Here is a 20,057-nt window from a genome sequence, read left to right as displayed (position 1 = left end):
AAAAATCAGAACTTTTACATTAAGATTTAGAGTGTTGAGTTTGAACTTTTGCACTAAGAGTTGTCAGGCTGCTTTTCTTGAGTATTTGAAAATCAGAAACTATTGTTTCCTTGCATCTGTCTGTATTTCATTTTGGTATTGTTGGGGTTTTCAGTTTCGTTTGAGCTGGGTTTACTGGTTGTTGTTGTACTGCTTGGTGCTGATTGTCGCTGTTGTAGCTACTGGTCTACTGATCTTCACTTTCTTCTTCTGTTTTTACTATCAGGTACACTTTCGAATCATTGTGACGCGGTTATAGTGAAAAGAAATATTCAAGTATTTAATTTGTATTTGCATGTTTAATAGTCAAATGGTAGGCAGATGTATAATCTATCTTTGTAATTCAAATTAAGAACATGGACGATGGAATTCATATTTGGCTAGAACTATTTTCTTTTGATTATAAACTGTAATTTGTAAACTATTAATAGTTTTCCAGTGTATGTTAGTTAGAATTCTATTTCATTTCGAATTAAGTATATTGAGTTATTAGAATTAAACAAGTTTAGGAAATCCTAATTGGAGCCGGCATCAGTCTGAAATAACAAGTTAATCGTGAACCTGCTGATAAACCTAGTTAAGGCATAAATTTGGACTAATTGTGTGAATTAGGTATTAATGTTTGGTTCAGGCAGCTCGTTTGTTTAAAAAGGGGATTTGTTTGGTTTAAAGGGATAATTGTTTGAATAGGTTTAGTTCTGCCAGTTTTAGGCAGAAATAAAAAGGCCATTAATTTTATAGAATCTGTAGGCTTGACATATTTGAAGCGCGATTCAATGTAGAAAGGATAAGAACCTTAATCCAATAGGTTATCCAAGTTAACGAGTTAGCTTCAACAAACTTTTGTAAGCATCAGTAATTAAGGTGGGTTCAGTTTCAAATAGTTGAAAAGCATTTAGTCCCAATGAATCAATTCGTCTAACCATGCGAGTTTAATCTAGCTATAGGTTAATTAGTTTTTTTTTTTTTGAATATGTTATTTGTCGATGTTGCATTTTATTTATAATTTCAATTTTAGTAATCTTCTCTTCCAATAACATATGTCTTAATCTAGCAATTAATATGTCACGTTTTTTTAGCATGTAATTAACTAGGATCATTTTCTTTTATTTTAGAGAACAACCTAAATAGAAATGTAGTCGCTTTGGGACCGTTCTTTTAAAAAGAATGAGATGAGCCTCGCCGAGTAAAAATATAAAAATTGTGGGGCCCTCGGTAAATATTTACTTTAAAAATTGCTTAGACTTCGGAATGGACCGTTTAGCAAACTGTCACGGCCTTACCCAAAGTAATTGATACGCTAGGCGCTTTAGGCGCGCCTTTAATAATTTAATTTTCTTAAAACTCGGGTGCACATTTATGTGACCCAAATCCAAATCTCAACAGAGTCGAAATATGTCGATAACCATGGGTACATTGATGTGACGTGGTTCGAGATATATTTTCACGATGTTGCAATTCTCTATAAAAATAATAATAACAATAAAGCGGTTAAAAGTTGAAATTGCACTATAGTTTTTGAACAGGTATAAAAATCAGATATTTTAGCCATTACAACAGTTTAAGCGACTGCGCTAGAACCACGGGATTCGGGGGTGCCTAACACCTTCCCTCGAGTCAACAGAATTCCTTACTTAGAATTTCTGGTTCGCAGACTTCATTTGGAAAGTCGAATATTTTCCTCGATTCGGGATTAAATTGGTGACTTGGGACACCCTAAATCTTCCGAGTGGCGACTCTGAATAAATAAATAAATCTCGTTTCGATTGTCCTTTAATTAGAAAAAACTCCCTTCCGCGCCCTTTTAAGGTGGCGCGGGCGAAAAAGGAGGTGTGGCAAGCACGACTCAAGATAATTCGTGTATCTGCTTACAAAAAATATTGAAACAGTGTTATTGAAATTTTTGCTCTCAAATACTACATCTTGTACCAAAAGGAAATGTATAAAGACTATCATGCCCGAAAATTCATGTCATATTGCGGTTATAAACGACATTTCTATAATAAATGTCTGCATTTATCTCCATCCTATGAAACATGTATTTAAGATCGTGGCAATGCTGATAATTACAACATGGTAACAATAAAAATTCAAAAAAAGCTGAGTAATTGGTAGTACCGATAAAAAGATAAAATTGGTAGTATTAGAAGGGCATTTTGGAAACAAAAATGGCATATCGTCATCTCAATAGTCCCGTACTTTGAAGTCAATTATAACGATGGGGAAAACAAAGTTGAGAAATTGTGTTGTTCACTTAATTATAAAAGTAAATAAATCTCATAATAAGATATGAAATATTCGATGGCACCATAACATAGAGACAACCAGTAGTGGTATTTTGTTCAGATAAATAAGTACTTAGCATCATACTATAACGATCCGGCCGGTTGTTTCATGAGTTACCGTTCCGTTTCTTCCATTTCTGCTTCTTGTTGTCTTGTTTATCGGTTCTATGTGTGATCGGATTGGTTGGCTTGGGTTCGGAGAGGTTTTGGTAAGGTTTGAGACACTTAGTCTCTTTTGAGTAAGCTTAAGTCGGAAAAGTCAATCAGATGTTGACTTATGTGTTAAAAGGCTCGGATGTGAGTTCTGATGGTTCGGATAGCTTCGGAAGATGATTTGGGACTTAGGAGCGTGATCGGAATATGTTTTGAAGGTCCGGAGTAGATTTAGGCTTAAATTGGCGAAATTGGAATTTTGACGTTTTCCGGTTGATAGGTTAGATTTTGATATAGGGGTCGGAATAGAATTCCGGAAGTTGCAGTAGGTCCGTTGTGTCATTTGGGATGTGTGTGCAAAATTTCATGTCAATTCGGACGTGGTTTGGTAGACTTTTTGATCAAAAATGTAATTCAGAAGATTTTGAGAATCTTAAGCTTGAATCCGATGTGTTTCGGTTGATTCGATGTTGTTTGAGGTGTTTCGAAGATTGGTATAAATTTGGATGGTGGTATGTGGCTTGTTGGTGTTTTTGGTTGAGGTCCTGGGGGCCTCGGGGTGATTTCAGATGGTTGACGGAGAGTTTGGAGTTTTGGTGAAGCTCCAAAATTTTCTGCTTCTGTTGTTTCAGCACCTGCGGATTTGGAGACCGCATGTGCGACACCACATATGCGAAGAGAGGACCGCAGATGCGGTCAAGGATGCGAAGGGCAGGGGCCGCAGATGCAGAGTGTTGAGCGCACCTGCGATGGCGCAGGTGCGGTTATATGGTCGCAGATGCGACTTTGGGCATTTTAGTGGAAACCGCAGGTGCGGTGGTCAAGACCGCAGAAGCGGTAAAAGGGCCACAGGTGCGAAAAGCCTGGGCCAGAAGGTATAAAAGAATTCCTTTGCGATTTTTGAGTTGTTCTTTACCATTTCAAGTCGGTTTTGGAGCTTTTTGGGAGATTTTGAAGATGGATTCAAGGGATAACGTCTGGAGGTAAGATTGTTGAACCAAAAACTTGTTTCTATGGTATTATTTTACGGATTAGAGTTGTAATTACGGAAATTAAGGGTTAAAAAATGGGAAACTAGGGCTTGGTATTGGAGACCTTGACTTGAAGATTTGAGGGGCCATTTGTGGTCGGATTTTGGGACTTTTGATATGTATGAACTCGCGGGGAGATAAGGAATCTATTGATATAAATTTTATTGAATTCCGAAACGTGGGCCCGGGGGTCGAGTTTTGGTTAATTTCGGGATTTATGTTGTAAATTGATTATTTTTGCATGGGCTTCGTTCCCTTGGCATATTTTGATGTCGTGATTCTGATTTTGGATAGATTTGACGCGAGTTGAGCCGATTCGAGGGACAAAGGCGTCGCGGGCTAGAGTTTGGACCGGATTGAGGTGAGTAATGATTGTAAATGTTGTCCTGAGGGTATAAAACTCTGGATTTCACTTCGTTGTGCTATATTGAGGTAACATACACGCTAGATGACGAGCATGGGGCCGTGCACCGTTGGGGATTGTGACTTAATCCATCCCGACTGACTGTTTTACCGCGTATTTGATTGAAAATTATTTGCTATCATCATGTTTTGGGCTGAATACAATATTTGGGCCTCGTGCCAACTATTTGCAGACCCAAGGGAATTAGATTCTCAGAATTGAATCTGTACAAGGCTTTCATAAACGATTCATGACTGACGATCGTCTATGGAAGCCCTGTATCTAATCTTGGAATGAATCTCAACAGATTCAATTCTGAGAATCAATTTCCTTGGGACTGCAAATCTCTTCAACAGTCTGTCAAAGATTCGCCAAAGCCTATAAGCTCAAAGTATAAAACAAAGTGTGTCAAGAGAGGAGCATACCTTTTTAGTATGCTCATCTTATACTAGTATAATTTTAGCTTCCTGATTCAATTTATCTTTTAGTATACTTTTTAGTTAGTGTTGCATTAATGGAGCACTGCGATCACTTACAGCGTTTTTCCTTTGACATGCAACAAAGTTAACATATTGTGTTGCAGAAACAGTACTTAAGTTGAGATTAAAGCAAGGTGTATATACTTAGTAAATTATGATGACTCTACTAATTTCAGAACTCTTATAACAATCTAACTAGCTAGTAGTTTATAGTAAATAAAAATTTAATGCATCTACTGAGTACGAACCATATACGGAATTAAGCAAGAGAAAGATTCAAAGAAACTGTCCACGTTTCTTCTCTTCCACTCAACGGCAACGTCACAATTGTGACTATCGACTTATATAAATTCTTAGTCTGCGCAATAAAATAGCTTATCCCTCTTTTTATATTTATGCTGCAATAAGAAAATATAAATATATACTTTGTAAATTTTAAGGTTGGCAAAAGTCTATTGTAAGGAATTTGCATATAGTTTCAAAACTCATATCTAGTACAATCTTATAAAGAATTGTTCAACGAACTTGAATAGAAAATTGAAGTTGCACTGCGTTGGTTACGCAATCTGATGCTATAAAAGGATGATAAATAGTTCTTAGCAGAGTACCAATATTAAGAAGTTATATTACAAGATGAAAGGATATGCTATTGCGCTCATAGCATGTGGCTGTGTAGCAGCTGTTGTTTTGGTTTTGTATTGCGGTGGCCGAAAGAAAAAGAGCCACCCGATCTCTGGCGGTGCTCCTCCTTTACAAGAGAAACGTGATGTTGAGAAGGGTGAAATTATTACACCCAAGAAAAACACGACTGCTTTTGCCAGTAGTGCTTTATATCCTTACACTGGTGCCCCTGTAGATGCGGGTATTCGTTGTGGTGGTGGATGGGGGATTAGCAGCAGCAGTTGGGGTGGAGGTGGTGGAGGTGGTGGCTGTGGTGGCAGTGGCGGTGGTGGTGGATGTGGCGGTGGCGGTGGTGGTGGATGTTGAGACTATAGAGATTAAAAATAGTTTAATGTCTTCTTTGTCTGTCTTCTGCTGTGGCTACTTTTAGTGTATCATGAGATTGGAAAAATGAATTTGTGTGATATACCAGTGAATTTTTTTGGTAACATCAGGGTTGTAAATATATTTTATAATTTCAATGCATGCCCCTGTAGATGCGGGCATTCGTTGTCTTGGTGGAGGGCCGGGATGTTTTGGGGTGGAGGTGGTTGCGCTGCCGGCGCAGGTGTCCGTGGATTTTGAGGCGGCGTGGAGATTAAAACGAGTTAAAGTCGACTTCTGTGTCTATTCTGGCTACGTACTTTTAATCTATAACAAGGATATATATGTCGTAAATAAATTTGTGTTATATACATTAATTGTGTGAAATATTTTGTATCATTAGTATTGTAATGTGTGAAAATATTTTGTACCATTAGTATTGTAAATATTTTTTACAATTCCGTGAATGTTAAAACTCAATAGACAGTGCCGGGTTTGGGGAAGAGTCACAACTTTAGCCTGTATTTTTGCAAGAGACTATTTTTACCGCACAAATCCGTAATCTTCTAGTCACATGACAATAATTTTACCAATTATGCAAAGTCTAACTTCAAAAATGTATTGAGACATTGTAGTTTCACTTGAGTTAGAGAGAATGCAAGATTTATGTACGAGGGTTTATTCTCATTCATTCTCCCATCTCTTTCTTGGCCCCTCATCTTGTACCAAAAAGGAATGTATAAAGACTACCATGCCTGAGAATTCATGAAACCTAGTTTAATGCCTTAATTTGTTCACCTAGATCAAACGTAACACACTTCACCAAGGTAAAAAGCGATCACAAAACTAATAGATATGTTATATATTCTTGTCCCTCTCCAGCTTAGTTTAAACTACTTTCGTTATCCATTTAATACTTCTTTCTCTTTTTTAATTTCTTATTCCTTACTAGTTTTTAATAGTGTCCTTGGAATTAAATGTGGATAATTATAAGAGCGGACGACAATATGAAGCAAATCAAATTGCACAACAAATATGAAACCACCTTACCTGCAAATCAAAGATTGACGAAGTTGCTAATAGAAACTGTAAGGATTTCTTGCTTATCTGAGTAATTTGCGCCAGAAATCGGCATATCCAGATTTTCCATCAGTACGTTGTTCTATGTTTCTAAATATATTCTTGTTTCCACTTTGCTTTTCTTTTGAAATCCTTTGCTTAATTTATGTATGATTTCAATGTTTCCGTTCAAATGAACAATTTCAATATTATATATTTCAGCTTCCGGATTCAACTTATCTTTGTATTTTTTAATGTTGCATTGGTTTGTAGAATAAAAATATGGAGCTCTATGATAAGAGAGGTTAAACTTACAATATTTCTCCTTTGAGATGCAACAAAGTTAATACATTTCGTCGTAGAAACAATACTAAGGCTGAGATTATTAAAGCAAGGTATACTTAGTAAATTATGGACGATGACTAATTTCAGAACTCTAACTACGTAGTTTCAATAAAAAGTCTCAGATCTCATAACGTGCTAGATTTTCTAAATCAATCTAAAATATTTACATGGATCAGTTTTAAAATAGTTGACATATATTATTCGAACAACAATAGCGTCGTTCAAGTCTGTTTGCAGAAAAGCAGAGTGTTTTCAATTGATTTAGATGCTCTATCAACCACAACAACAACAACGACAAAAACAAACCCAGTGTAGTCCCACAAGTGGGATATGGGGAGGGTAGATTGTACGTAGACCTTACCCCTACATTAAAAAAGGTAGAAAGGCTGTTTCCATAAGACCCTCGGCTCAGGGAGGAAAAAGGAATGGGCAATCACAAGCAAATCAATCTGACAATCAAAACGAAAATACAAAACTAAGTAATGCAAACAGAAAACCGACACAAGGCAGTAACAGCAATCTAGGAATAAAAAGAAGTACCCAAAGGACACTAAGAGATGTATCAAAGCAACTGTGACAAACAAGGACAACGCTCAGCTACCTAACCCTCTACCTTTATTCTCAACCTCCATACCTTCCTATCTATGGTCATGTTCTCAGTCAGCTGGAGCAACGCCATATCTCGCCTAATCACCTCACCCCAATATATACTTCTTCGGTCTGCCTCTACCTCTTCGTTGGCCCTCCAACGCCAGCCTTTCATACCTCCTCACCGGAGCACCAGTGCCTCTCTTCTTTACCTGCCCACACCTAAATATATAAACATTTTTATGAAATGCTAGAAGAATCAGTATGTCAAATCTCTGCGCATCAATTAAAATTTTTTACCTAGTATAATTAAGTATACTAAGTATGGAATATATTAAGCAAGAGAAAGATTCAAAGAAACTGCCACATTTCTTCACTCCCACTCAACTACAATATCATGATTGTGATGACTAGTCTTGGTCTACCGCAAATGAAATGGCTTACTCATGTAATTTTATATATGTATATATAGTGCAATAAGAAAATATAATTATATACTTTTAGAACTGTTAAATGTGCCAAATGTCTAGTGTGGAGAATTTCCATCTTATTTCCAATCTCATATCTGGTAAGTACAATCTAATAAACTTATTCAACAAACCTCTATAGAAATCTGATGCTATAAAAGCATGATCACAAAGAGTTTTCAGCTGAGTACCAATTGAGAATTAGTTGTCACAACATGAAACCATATGCTATTGCTCTCATACTCTTTGGCTCTAATATAGCTTTATTTTTTCTTATGATTTGGCTTTGCAACTTATTCAGAAAGATAACAAGCCACCAGATAACTGCTGGTTCTTCGCCTCCTCCTCCTCCTCATTTACAAGTGAACCGTGATGCTGAAAAGGGTGGAATTACACGCAAGAACACAACAGGAGCTGTTGTTATCACTAGTACTTACAGTAGTAATGGTGGTGGTGGTGGCGGTGGAGGGATTAGCAGCAGCAGTTGGGGTGGAGGTGGTGGCTGTGGCGGTGGAGGTGGTGGTTGTGGTGGCGGTGGTGGTGGATGTTGAGACTCTAGAGATTAAAAAGAGTTAAAATTGTCTTCTTTGTCTGGCTTCTGCTGTGGCTACTTGTACTCTTGTAGTGTATCATGAGATCGATTGGAAAGATGAATTGTTGTTATATTACATTGATAGAGGGAAATTTATTTGTAACATAAGTATTGTAAATATTTCTTACAATTTCAGTGCATAGAGTTAATTAAAACTCAAAACAATATAGAGCAACTTCAAAAAATGTATAGAGACATTCCAGTTGAGTTTGTGGATATAAAGAATCATGATTTCTATGAGTGTCTGCACGTATTTCAATCCTATAAAACATGTACTACGTAAAATCGTGGCAACCATTACAAAATGAAAACAATCTCACCATAAAAGCTGGGTGGGTCAAAATAGGTTAGAGACAATAAATGGGTGAGTCAAACGACCCTCCCAAAAGTTACATGAGCTGAGATGGGCTGGGTCAAGATGGACTAAAATTTGGGTCATAGCCCAACTCGCCCAACTCTTACCAAGCTTTAATAAATATGTGTTATTTTCTTATAAATGGTATAATTATTAAATAAGACTTTTTTTATTATGGTCATATTTAACATATCAAATTTAAAAAATATATATATTTCTAAAATATTTTGGCAAAATACTCATGGATCATTCGGCCCAACTTTAAATAAATTAAGATGAGTTAGATCAAAATGGACTGAGTTCAATAAACTGGAGGATCAACAACCTTGGAAGGATGGGGCGGGTTATTTGGGCTTAGGCCATGACAGCCCTACATGGTACTTAGTAGAGTTAACCACTTGAAAGCCAAGGTTTTCTTTGTAGCTAGCTCAGAATTGGTAACTCATTCAGGAGTCGGACTAAATTATCTTGGGGTTATAATCTATAATTCCAGGACTAATTTATACCACATAAGAAATGGAATAAAATAATTCAACATTTGATGGAATAAAATGGGATATTCTGGATTAAGTCTGGGATTAAATTTATACCTTGTTTGATTGGTGGTATAAATTTATTCTAGGATAAATTTATACCGTCAACCAAACACAGTATAAATTTTAATCTCACATCTTATCCCTTCTTATCCCTCGTACCAAACGTCCCGCAGAGACTTATGAAATGCAACTTGCACAAAAAGGAAGAAATAATTAGCTAGCTTTGATCCTTGTACTACATCAATAGGACTCACCTCAAATATTGGATGGATGAATCTGATAAATATACTGGATACTAATTAGTCTCAATCGTTTTCTCAGGATCTTGATTGACTTGATCTTGAAACAAGTAGTTTAATGTCCTTGTTCACCTCAAACATACTTCAAAAAGGTAAACCTATCACAAATGTTATTTCTAATTTGCTAGCTATTGGAGTTAGGTATAATTAAATAAGAAGTGGTGATAATTATATGGTGTAATTACAATATGACTTTTCAAATACCTTTATTTTTCAGAAAATATTGTTCTTTTTACATTCTTTCACTTCCCACTTCAAATATGTTAGGAACACCTATTAAAAAGGCAAAATATATAGTTTACCCATTGACCTTATACCCAAATTTCTCTTACACACCTGTTCATTACGGGGATAATATTACACATTCAATCTTTCAAAAGTGTGTCAATAACACACCACTTTTGATCAGTCCAAGTAATAGTCTATGTTGTGCATCATACGCGCGTCTCTAAATTAAAAGGACTCTTTTAATCACCCAACCCGTTTAAAGATCCGACCCACTCAAATAAAAAACTCAACAATCAGTGCACCACCTTCCCCACCACTGCACCACCTTCTCCACCATTGCAAGCCCTTTTTCTTTACAACAACAACAACAACAATCCAGTATAATCCCACTTAGTGGGGTCTGGAGAGGGTAGTGTGTACGCAGACCTTACCCCTACCCTGGGGTAGGGAGGCTGTTTCCAAAGGTTGCAAACCCTTCTTCTTTGTAAAAAAAAATATTCTGCCATAGTTACCACAAAAATATTAGTTGTAACACCCAAACAGATACACACAAATAACATATCCAAAAAAACTTCACTGGCCGGAATTTCGCCTGAAACTCCATCTCCGACCAACCCTTCATTTTGATATTATCTCTTCTTTTTCACAAACCTCAATAATGGTGAGCCAGAAGAAAATAACGAAAAGGAAAATTTTCAGTTCTTTATTTGGCAATACGACCACTTTGTCAACAAAATTCCAAAACAAGAAATTGAAAACTTAATTTCTTCAACAATTCTGCCCTTCTCAGTGACATAACTATCACCAAGAAATTTTCGAAGAAATTCCGAATCTCGAGCAACCAAAAGAAAATAGAATAAGAGAAGGTTGAATCGAGGAAGAAGACGAAATAGGAGGAGGGGAAACGAAATTTGGGGGGTGGGGAACTAGGAAGAAGACGCGGGGTGGGGGTTGGGGCGGGGAAGAAGACAAGAATGGGAGGGGTTATTTTTTATTTTTTAAAATTTGTTAATTGGCGTAAAAAGAAAAAAACTTAAAAATTAGACACGTGGATTCTTTATAAATCTTCTGACATGAAATTCTTAGCATTACGCGCCTATGCTATGTGAAGAACACGCAGGTGCCACGTAGTTAAAGTGATGTGTTATTAACACACTTTTAAAATGTTTGAGTGTGTAATATTATCCCTGTAATGAACAAGTGTGTAAGAGGAATTTGGGTATAAGGTCGATGGGTAAACTATGTAGTTTACCTATTAAAAATAAGTTTACATTTTACTAGTCGTTTTCTGTCTATTTATTAGTATAAATATTTATCACATAAAATACTTTCTAAACTCATACATATCGTTTTGTTGTTTAAAAACTAGAATAAAGCATGAATATCATGTGATATTCACATGACTAGTACGGATAGGCTGTTGAGCACGGGCCCAATAACACTGCTAAACAATGGAGCATATAAATTTTAAAAGGAGCTTATTTCATGATTAATTTTTTTGTCTAATTTATATGTATAATTATTTACATACAATATCAAGTTATTTAAAACATATAAAAATTAGCCCTAAGAACTCTGCTTAGTAGATTTATCAAAAATAAATAATTATAAATAGGTTCTCAGGTTACATTATTTTCTTCTCCCATTCAAATTTAAGGTTTAAGCAGATCTATTAAGAAAATCATTTAATAGCATTAATATAAGAATTTTAATCGATTTATCCTTTATATTTTCTCAAATTACTCTTTATATATCCTCATTTTTTTCATATTATTTACTGGATCAAGGATAGATTTGAAAAAACTAACTAATACTTTCTTGATTTCTCAAAGCAACTTACAATATATTGATATAGCTTTCTACAATATTAAACTTAAATTGATTAAACTTTCATAAAAATAAAATTAGTTTTAAATTTAGTGAATGAGTTAGAACAATGTACTTAAGGAAAAGTGGGTAGGTCAAATTTTACCCCAGGTGTGACTCTTCATTACTTACTTCATTTGAGTTATATTCTCATTAATTTATTTTTTTTATTCCGCTAGGCAATTGCCTAGGGTTAGTTTTATATATAATCATTAAAAATACGAAATACAATGTCATGATATCCTACGAACTGATTGAAATAGAGTTTGAACTTAACAAATATCCTATTATCAAAATTGAGTAATGCACTCAACATTGATATCACATTAATGCTATTAAACTTTGTACTATAATTCAGCATCCCCGAATGTGCATTTGAAAAGCATAATGCAACGTTCCTTCTATTAATTGCGTGCAATCCATTTGCAACTGTCATTTTGTATCCTCCGATGTACTTTTGTATGTCATTTGCGTTCCTCCATGTTTTAATACGATTCCAGCATACGTTCTTGAGGTTCCACATGTTGTTGAGAAACCAGTGCACATCATTAATCTTGCACGCCATCTGCTTTGTGCTCGACGTCTGTTCTTGAAGTAGCAGACATCTGCTTCGTTCTTGTTGCATGACAGCGCTGAAGTCGAAGAGTGAAGATCCCTTTGCTCAACAACATGTGTTGCCTGCCATGCCTTTCACATTAAACCATGTGTGCACATTAAAATATTCAGAATTGTGTGCTCTTTGTCCCTTGGCATTTTCAGTTGCTGTGTTTAATTACCTTCGCGCGTGCATTAATGTTGTTAATGTCGATCTTCTGTCGCCATATGCTTGTTGTTCTTGCTGTAAATTCCACTCCAAAAAGTGTACGTCTCTCACACAAATTCAGCATAATATTTGAATCTCTCCCATATAAAGTTTGACAAACGTTATCGTGCATGGCAGTTGCACCTTCTTTCCCCTTGCTGCGTTCCTATTTCTTCGTCTTAAAGGAGACAGCTTTGTGTTGGAAAGCACGTGAGCTCCACCTACAGCAGCATGTGTTGTCTGCCAGGCCTTCCCCATTAAACCTTGTGTGCATATTAAAAGATTATTTAATCCGAAAGTGGATTGAAGCATGCTAAATAAAACACATTGGCCTTTGTTGCCTGCTTTACTCGAAAAAATATTTGTTGCACATGCTAGTTGTGTTTCCAATGCCATTTGCTTCATGTTGTGCTCGAAATGAGTAGGAATCATTTTTATATTCCAATATCCTGCTTGTAACCGAACCATGCGTGTGATATTAAACACTTCTGCCCCATGCTGGTTGTATATCCAATGAACTGAAAGCACGCTTTCACCCCATGCTGGTTGGGTTGCCAATGTCATTTGTCTCTGTTGTTGTGCTCGCTTATTTATCTGTTTTTGTTCCTTAGCATCAATTATCTCAAAAGTTGCCTCATGGAGTGCCTTAAGCATCTTAGTGTCACCTGCAGTAGAGAAAAGATAGTTAGAAATACCAACCATTATATCCTCCTCCCTTAGGATTTGAATATATTGGTCGGTTAAGTTGACATGCCTCCTGCTCTTCCTTTTCTCTTTGCTTCCTACCTCCTGTTCGCCTTCACCCTTAGATTTGGACATTGCAGCTTATCTTCATTAACCAACCTCCTTCCCTGTGCATCTAGATGCCAGAATTGTTGGCATTCTATTTCTCCATGATCTAAAGCATAATTAGCCAAGTGATCTGCCAGCTTGTTGCCCTCCATATGAATATGAGTAACTGTGTAATTGTCCCCATTCATTAGTTACATCATTTCCTCTACTTGCTCATATATGATCCATGGTGGTTTCCAGATCCCATCCATTATCTTTTTTAATAACATTGAGTCAGTTTGAAGCCATACATGAGAGTATTGTTTAAATCTGCAGAACCTTAGTGCTTCTACCATGGCCTTCGCTTCAGCTACTGTGTTTGTTGTCTCCTCAATCTCTTTCCCTACTGACTTGACTATGTCACCATTTTCATTTCTTATACAAAAACCTATTGAGCTCCTGCCTGGATTTCACCTCGATGCACCATCCGTATTAACTTTTAGTCATCTTGCACTTGGAAATTCCCACATGACTTTTGTAACCTTAAATTTAGGAGTGAAATTTTCCATCACAGCTAATAGATCTTGCCATTTGTGAGGTACCATAATCATCCCAGGCTTTCTCACTTTCACCAAAGCCTGAAGATTTGATGAAACTTGATAAATCACTCTGCTTGTTGTCACTCCATCACCATACTTCATACTATTTCTTCTTTTCCAAAGTTCCCAGACTATGCATGAGGGGAGTGCTTGCATTATTGGTTTTAGCCTTAAGCACACATTTGCAGTCCAACATTTTGTGATTGCTTGGTGCATTGTAAGTCCCTCCACATCTATTCCTGCCCTCGATAGAAAATACTTCCAAGTTGTCTTTGCCGTTTCTGATCTAAAAAAAAAAGTGCTGAAGAGATTCCTCATCAGGCTGTACACAACACCAACATTTTGATGGCATGCAGTAGCCTATCCTTTTCAAGAAATCATCTAAAGGTAGCTTTGCTTTCCACACTTTCCACATGAAAAATGATATTTTAAAAGGCAGTCCCTTTACCCAAATCATTCTATAAGCTGTTCTTGGTTCGTCTCTTCTTCTCGTATACTCCCATGTTGACTTAACACTGAAATATCCTCTTGTTTCCAGCATCCAACAAGGCCTGTCAAGAACCTGCGTCGGTGAAGGTGGTTTGATTTTCTCCATAATGTGTACTGCTAAGTCTTCAGGAAGTATTTCATATAGCCTGTCCACATCCCACTCACCATATAAGGTAACATCATTTACATTATGTACATTTTTATCAATGCCAAAGTCCTGAGGAACTAAAAAATATAGTGCCTCAAGACCTGTCCAGTTTTCATACCAAAATAGTGAGGATCCCATTTTTGTTTGCCAAAGGATTTGATGTTCAATCAGATCTCTGCATTCCAACATTTTTCTCCAGATGTGGGACCCCCTTTTCCATGGAACAATTACAGGATTTAATTTTTTACAGTATTTCTGACATACGAAAGAGCTCCATAGGCTCGGTTTTGTTCTGAAATTCCACCACAACTTGCTGAATAATGCCTTTGCTACATCATGCAGTGACCTGAAACATATTCCTCCTTCCTCAATTGGCATGCATAAGGTATTCCATGAAGCCCAATGCATACTAGTTCCTCCTACAGTGCTGCTCCAAAAAAATTGAGCAAACAATTTGTGCAACCTATTTATCACATACTTTTGAGGGTTTACAGCTAATAGTAGATGCATAGGCATGCTTTGCAACACATGGGATATGAGAATTGCCCTGCCCCTACTGATAATAACTTGTCCTTCCATGATTGCAGTTTGTCCATTACCTTAGTAATTAGGGGCTGATAGAATTCCAGCTTTCTCCTTGCATAAAATATCGGACAACCTAGATATATGATAGGGAAATCATTCCTATGAATGCCTGTGATCCTTTCTACCTTGCTGACCACTTCCATGTCTGTTAAATGATGCAGGTACACAGCTGATTTGGTCTTGTTAACAAGCTGCCCAGATGCATTTTCATATGCCTTCAGCACTTGCATAATCAGCATCAGAGATGTTTCATCTGAGGATGAGAAAATAATCATGTCATCTGCATACGCCAAATGATTGATCTTTGGACTCCACTTTGGCATCCCAAATCCACAAAAATATAGGTTAGTGTGTAGTGCATTGAGACCCCTAGATAATGCTTCTGCTGCCAATATAAACAAAGTTGGAGATACAGGATCACCTTGTTTTATTCCCCTTGAGGACTTAAAGAACCCATGAGCTTGACCATTTATTAGAATAGAATACCAATTGTTTGAAACTAATCCAAAGACAACCCCTATCAACCTTTCTGTGAATCCCATCTTTCTCAGTACCTTGGTTAGGAATAGCCAAGATATTCTATCATAAGCTTTGGTCATATCTAGCTTCAGGATGACATTAGGTCCAGCCTTAGTTCTAAGCCTAATGTCAGTCACTATCTCCTGAGTTAAAAGGATGTTTTCTACTATATTCTTTCCCTTAACAAACCTGCTTGTTCCTCCGATATCAGACTTGGGAGAAATTTCACTAGCCTTTCATGAACCACCCTTGATATAACCTTATTAGAAAAATTACTGAGGCTTATTGGTCTTAAATCAGAAAAGGTGATAACTTCTTTTTTCTTTGGTAGCAGAACTAGGTTTGTGTGTGTTACACACTTGGGTAGCTCATGGACATTGAAAAAATCCCTCACCATGTCGTACAGGTCATCCCCTATTAAGTCCCAACAAGAATGATAAAATTTTCCTGACATACCATCTGGCCCCCCAGCACTATCACCATTAAGTCCAAGTACTGCCACTTTAACCTCCTCTTTTGTTGGTTGCTTAATCAATTCTGCATTCTGCTCAGTGTTAATCAGATTAGGAACATGCTCTACGATATCAAATGATGAAGGAGTAGCTTCTTCTGTGAACTGTTCCTCGTAGAATTTGATAGCCTCTTCTGCAATTTGTTGTTCTTCTTCAATCCAGGTTCCTCCACTGTTTTGAATTCTGTCAAGCTGAAGTCTCTTCCTTCTACCTCTCACTTGTGCATGGAAGAACTTAGTGTTCCTATCCCCTTCCTTGAACCAAGTCATGCCTGCCTTTTGTTGCCAATATTTCTCCTCTAGTGCAAGACATTTGATCAATTCTGCCTGAACCTTTTGTAGTCTTTCCCTGTTCATTCCTGTAGGATTTGCTTCAAATTCTACTTCATGAACCATCACTACCTCTTCCATACTTGCTATCTTTTGGAAAATATCTCCAAATGTAGCCTTACTCCACAATGAAAGGGCCTTCTTTAATTTTTTTAACTTGTGATTAAAAGGAATAAAAGGATTTGCACTGAAATCAGCAGACCAATTCTCTTTCACCACATCTTTAAAAGTTGCATGTTCCACCCAAAAATTCAAGAACTTAAAATGTTTTTTATAGGTGGAGTCTCAATATTACACTTCAAAAACATTGGACTATGATCAGATCCAGTCTTTGACAAATGTTGCACCTCTATTCTTGGAAATTTTTGTTGGAACTCAACATTGGCCAAACATCTGTCTAGTCTTTTGAATATACAGTCTTCCTCTGCTCTCCCATTCCACCATGTGAATATGTTGCCTTTAAATCCAAGGTCGAATAGATTGCAAGTGTTGATGCAGTGTCGAAAATCATCAATTTCATTCAATGACACAGGTAACCCACCAAATTTTTCTTCTTCGTCCCATATTACATTGAAATCACCTCCTACAAGCCATGGTGCTTCCATATCCCTTGCCATTTCATATAATGAATCCCATAATTCTATCCTCTCAATTGCATCACATTTTGCGTATATCAATGTTAGGACAAACTCCACATGCGATTCAGTATGAAACAATCTTAGTGTTAATTGTTGCACCATATTGTACATAACAGTTACCTCAAATACCTCATCTATAAAAGCCCAGATCTTGTTGGAAACATTTGAAATTGCCTGTGCAAGTCCTATCTTGTTTCTGTACCTTTCCAGTTTTTTTGCTTGTTGCTTTGGCTCCATTAATCCTACAAAATCATAGTGATTTTGCCTATGCATTTTTGTCAACCTTTCAAAGGTCTGCTGTGTGTTGACTGACCTTATATTCCAAATGAGAGCATTTATCACTGATTGCTGGATTTAGTCAGCGTTCTCCTTGTGTGCACCCCAGCTTTTGGTGCTGCAAAATTATCTTTTTGTTGCTTCTTCTTACTTTTTGCTGCTGATTTTGCCTTTTCCACTTGCGTAGGTGATAAGTCACCTTTCCTTGCAGCAATCATAAGGTGTTGGGTAGTTGATTCTTGATCCATGTCGTATCCTGATTTACCAGGTTCTTCTCCTTCTTCATTGTCTTCCTTCCAACCTGATGTAGCTCCAAATACATTCTTTTTAGGGACCAAGGCTTTCTCTTCTCCTCTTTTTAACAGCTGCAACTGGTTTTTCTCTAATGTAACAGTAATATTTACTATTTCTGTTTTTTGTTTTGGTTGTTTCAACTTCTCTGTTATGTTGTGTCCTTGTGGGTTTTCTTGTGATTTCTGAAGTTGATCATCTTCTGTTCCTCCAGGATCATTTACCTCTGGGCATCTTCCTTCATAATTACTAATTTCTGTGACTTCTGCCGTCTGAAAATTATTGATGTGCTCAACATTTTCTGATCCTTCCTTTATTAAATAATTACCAGTTGTATTGTTGTCATTGGCATGGATCTCTCCATTTACACTTTGCTCATCTTCTTCTTTGTCATTCTCATTTGGTTCCTCATCATCTTGTGCTCCTAGTGGTACTTCGTTCTCCTCTGAATCGTATTCCATTTGTGCCTCCCATAGCCTGCCTCCATATTCTTGCACTCTTTCTTTAAATGTAGACGATTTTGACCCTTCTGCTTTAGAATTTGGCTTTTTATTAAGTACCTTGTTCACTAATGTATCTTGTGATGGGATTTTCTTGCATGGTTTATTGATCTTCACTATTCCTTCTCCTGTTTTATCCTTGAAGCTTCTTTCTACCCATTGTGCGGTATTGTTTTTTTGCTTTTGATGCCTCTTTTCCATTGACTAGACCATTAGTCGAACTAATCCCCGATGAGTTAAGATAAAAAGCTTATGCTGCTGGATTTAACTTTCCCTCATTATTGACCATATTTTTTGTTTTTTGCTTTGTAGATGTTTGGTTATGAAGTGCTGAACTGTTTGTTGCTACATTAGTTGCCACCAGTGCCAATTGATTAATAGGTTCTTCCTCTTCATCCATCCCTTGTAATATTGCAAACTTGTTAGCTACTTGAACATGATCATTATCTTCATTGTCTGCTGCCACCAAATCCTTACCACTGTTGCTATGTGCTTCTACTTGTCTCCCTACAGTGCTTGTACTCTTCTTGTTCTTATTGTTTTCAAACTGCTTAGCTGGTGCCATCTCCATTCCATTATTAGTGATACTAGTATTTTGATTTACTACATTTCTAACTCTGTTGTCCTTCACTTCCTTCCATTGCTCTTTTGCTGTAACATTCACATTACTCATGACCTTTCCACTAGATAACATCATTATAGGCTGTGAGTTCCCTATGTCCTGTTTCTTAGCTGTATCTGCTTGGTTATCATTCTCCTTCTCCACATATAGTTCAGGGTGTATCCTCCAGCATTCAAATTGATCATGCCCTTGAAGTTTACAATGTCTGCAATATTTCGGCAGCATGTCATATTGAATTCTCACCCATTCAGTTCTTGTTGTTCCTTTAGCTTCGTTGACTATGTCCATCCTCACCTTTTTAGGCAGATCTGCAAGTAAGTCCACTAGTACCTTCACCCTAGCACAACTAGGTCTAATTTTATTAATTGTTGTCATGTCTAGATGCATAGGTTTACCTACTGCTGAAGCTAGAGAAAATAGACATTCCTTTACAAAAAAGGTTGGCAATAGACCTGGGAATGAAATCCAAGCCATTGCCTTGGGTGTTTCTTCATCTGCTCTAAACTTTGAGTCATAAATCAACGGCCTAAGCTGATATTGATAGCCATCCCTGTCCTTTATGTAATGAGTTTTTGATGAGAAATTAAGATAGTCTTGCCTTAACGTCATTCTAATTAAAATATGTATATCCCTTAGAAAACCAATGTTACATTCACCTTTAATTCCGCATTGAATTGGTATTAACTTACGCAGTTGTTGAATTTTTGGGCTTCCATAAGAACATTTGCCAACTATTGCATATTGTAATCCTTCGATGATATCCATCCTTTCTACTTCTGCTTCTGTGAACTGAATAACATGTTCTCCATTCAATATTGTAGGTGGACGAATAGGAATTGGCTCAATTTCCTGTTGCTCTTGCATTGAAGCATTTAAAGTGCAAGGTTTCAGAAATTTGGAGTAATCCATCGGCTGTTTGTTGTTATTTGTGTTCTCTGATGTTTGTGCAAAGTTTGGAGGAGGTTGTTTAGGCAGCGCAGCCTCCAAATGAGGCTGGCCACCTGCCTGTGTGTCCATTACAATTGTAATTCTTTAGCATTTTATTTGCATGACACAGTGCAACAGCTTTGCAAGAAAATGATGCTACTGTAATTTGAACTAACTTGACTTTACTTACTGTATGGCTGTGAATCCAATTTCACAGTACGAAATGAAGCTTAGAAAACAAATTGATCTTAGAAGAGAAGAGAACACTTTCACGTTATCAAAACAAGCTATAGTGCTCAACAGTAGTGCTGGAATTAGCTGAATTGCTAAAATTGAATGA

The 20,057-nt window shown here is 36.9% G+C and overlaps 1 protein-coding gene across 1 annotated transcript; it reads right to left on the bottom strand.

Moving 5' to 3' along the window:
• Positions 1-13,785: 13,785 nt before the first annotated feature.
• On the bottom strand, positions 13,786-18,369 carry LOC142162321 (uncharacterized). Its single transcript, XM_075218663.1, has 6 exons — positions 17,577-18,369; positions 16,759-17,343; positions 16,017-16,684; positions 15,065-15,855; positions 14,330-14,945; positions 13,786-14,241 (listed from the first exon to the last, which is right to left on the bottom strand). Exons 1-6 carry the CDS (start codon positions 18,367-18,369, stop codon positions 13,786-13,788), a joined length of 3,909 nt encoding a protein of 1,302 aa, XP_075074764.1.
• Positions 18,370-20,057: the final 1,688 nt, after the last annotated feature.

This window comes from Nicotiana tabacum, chromosome 7, assembly GCF_000715075.1.
Source record: "Nicotiana tabacum cultivar K326 chromosome 7, ASM71507v2, whole genome shotgun sequence".
NCBI lineage: Eukaryota > Viridiplantae > Streptophyta > Magnoliopsida > Solanales > Solanaceae > Nicotiana > Nicotiana tabacum.
The sequence above is the reverse complement of the archived record's forward strand: the minus strand, read 5'-3'. Positions and strand labels throughout refer to the sequence as shown.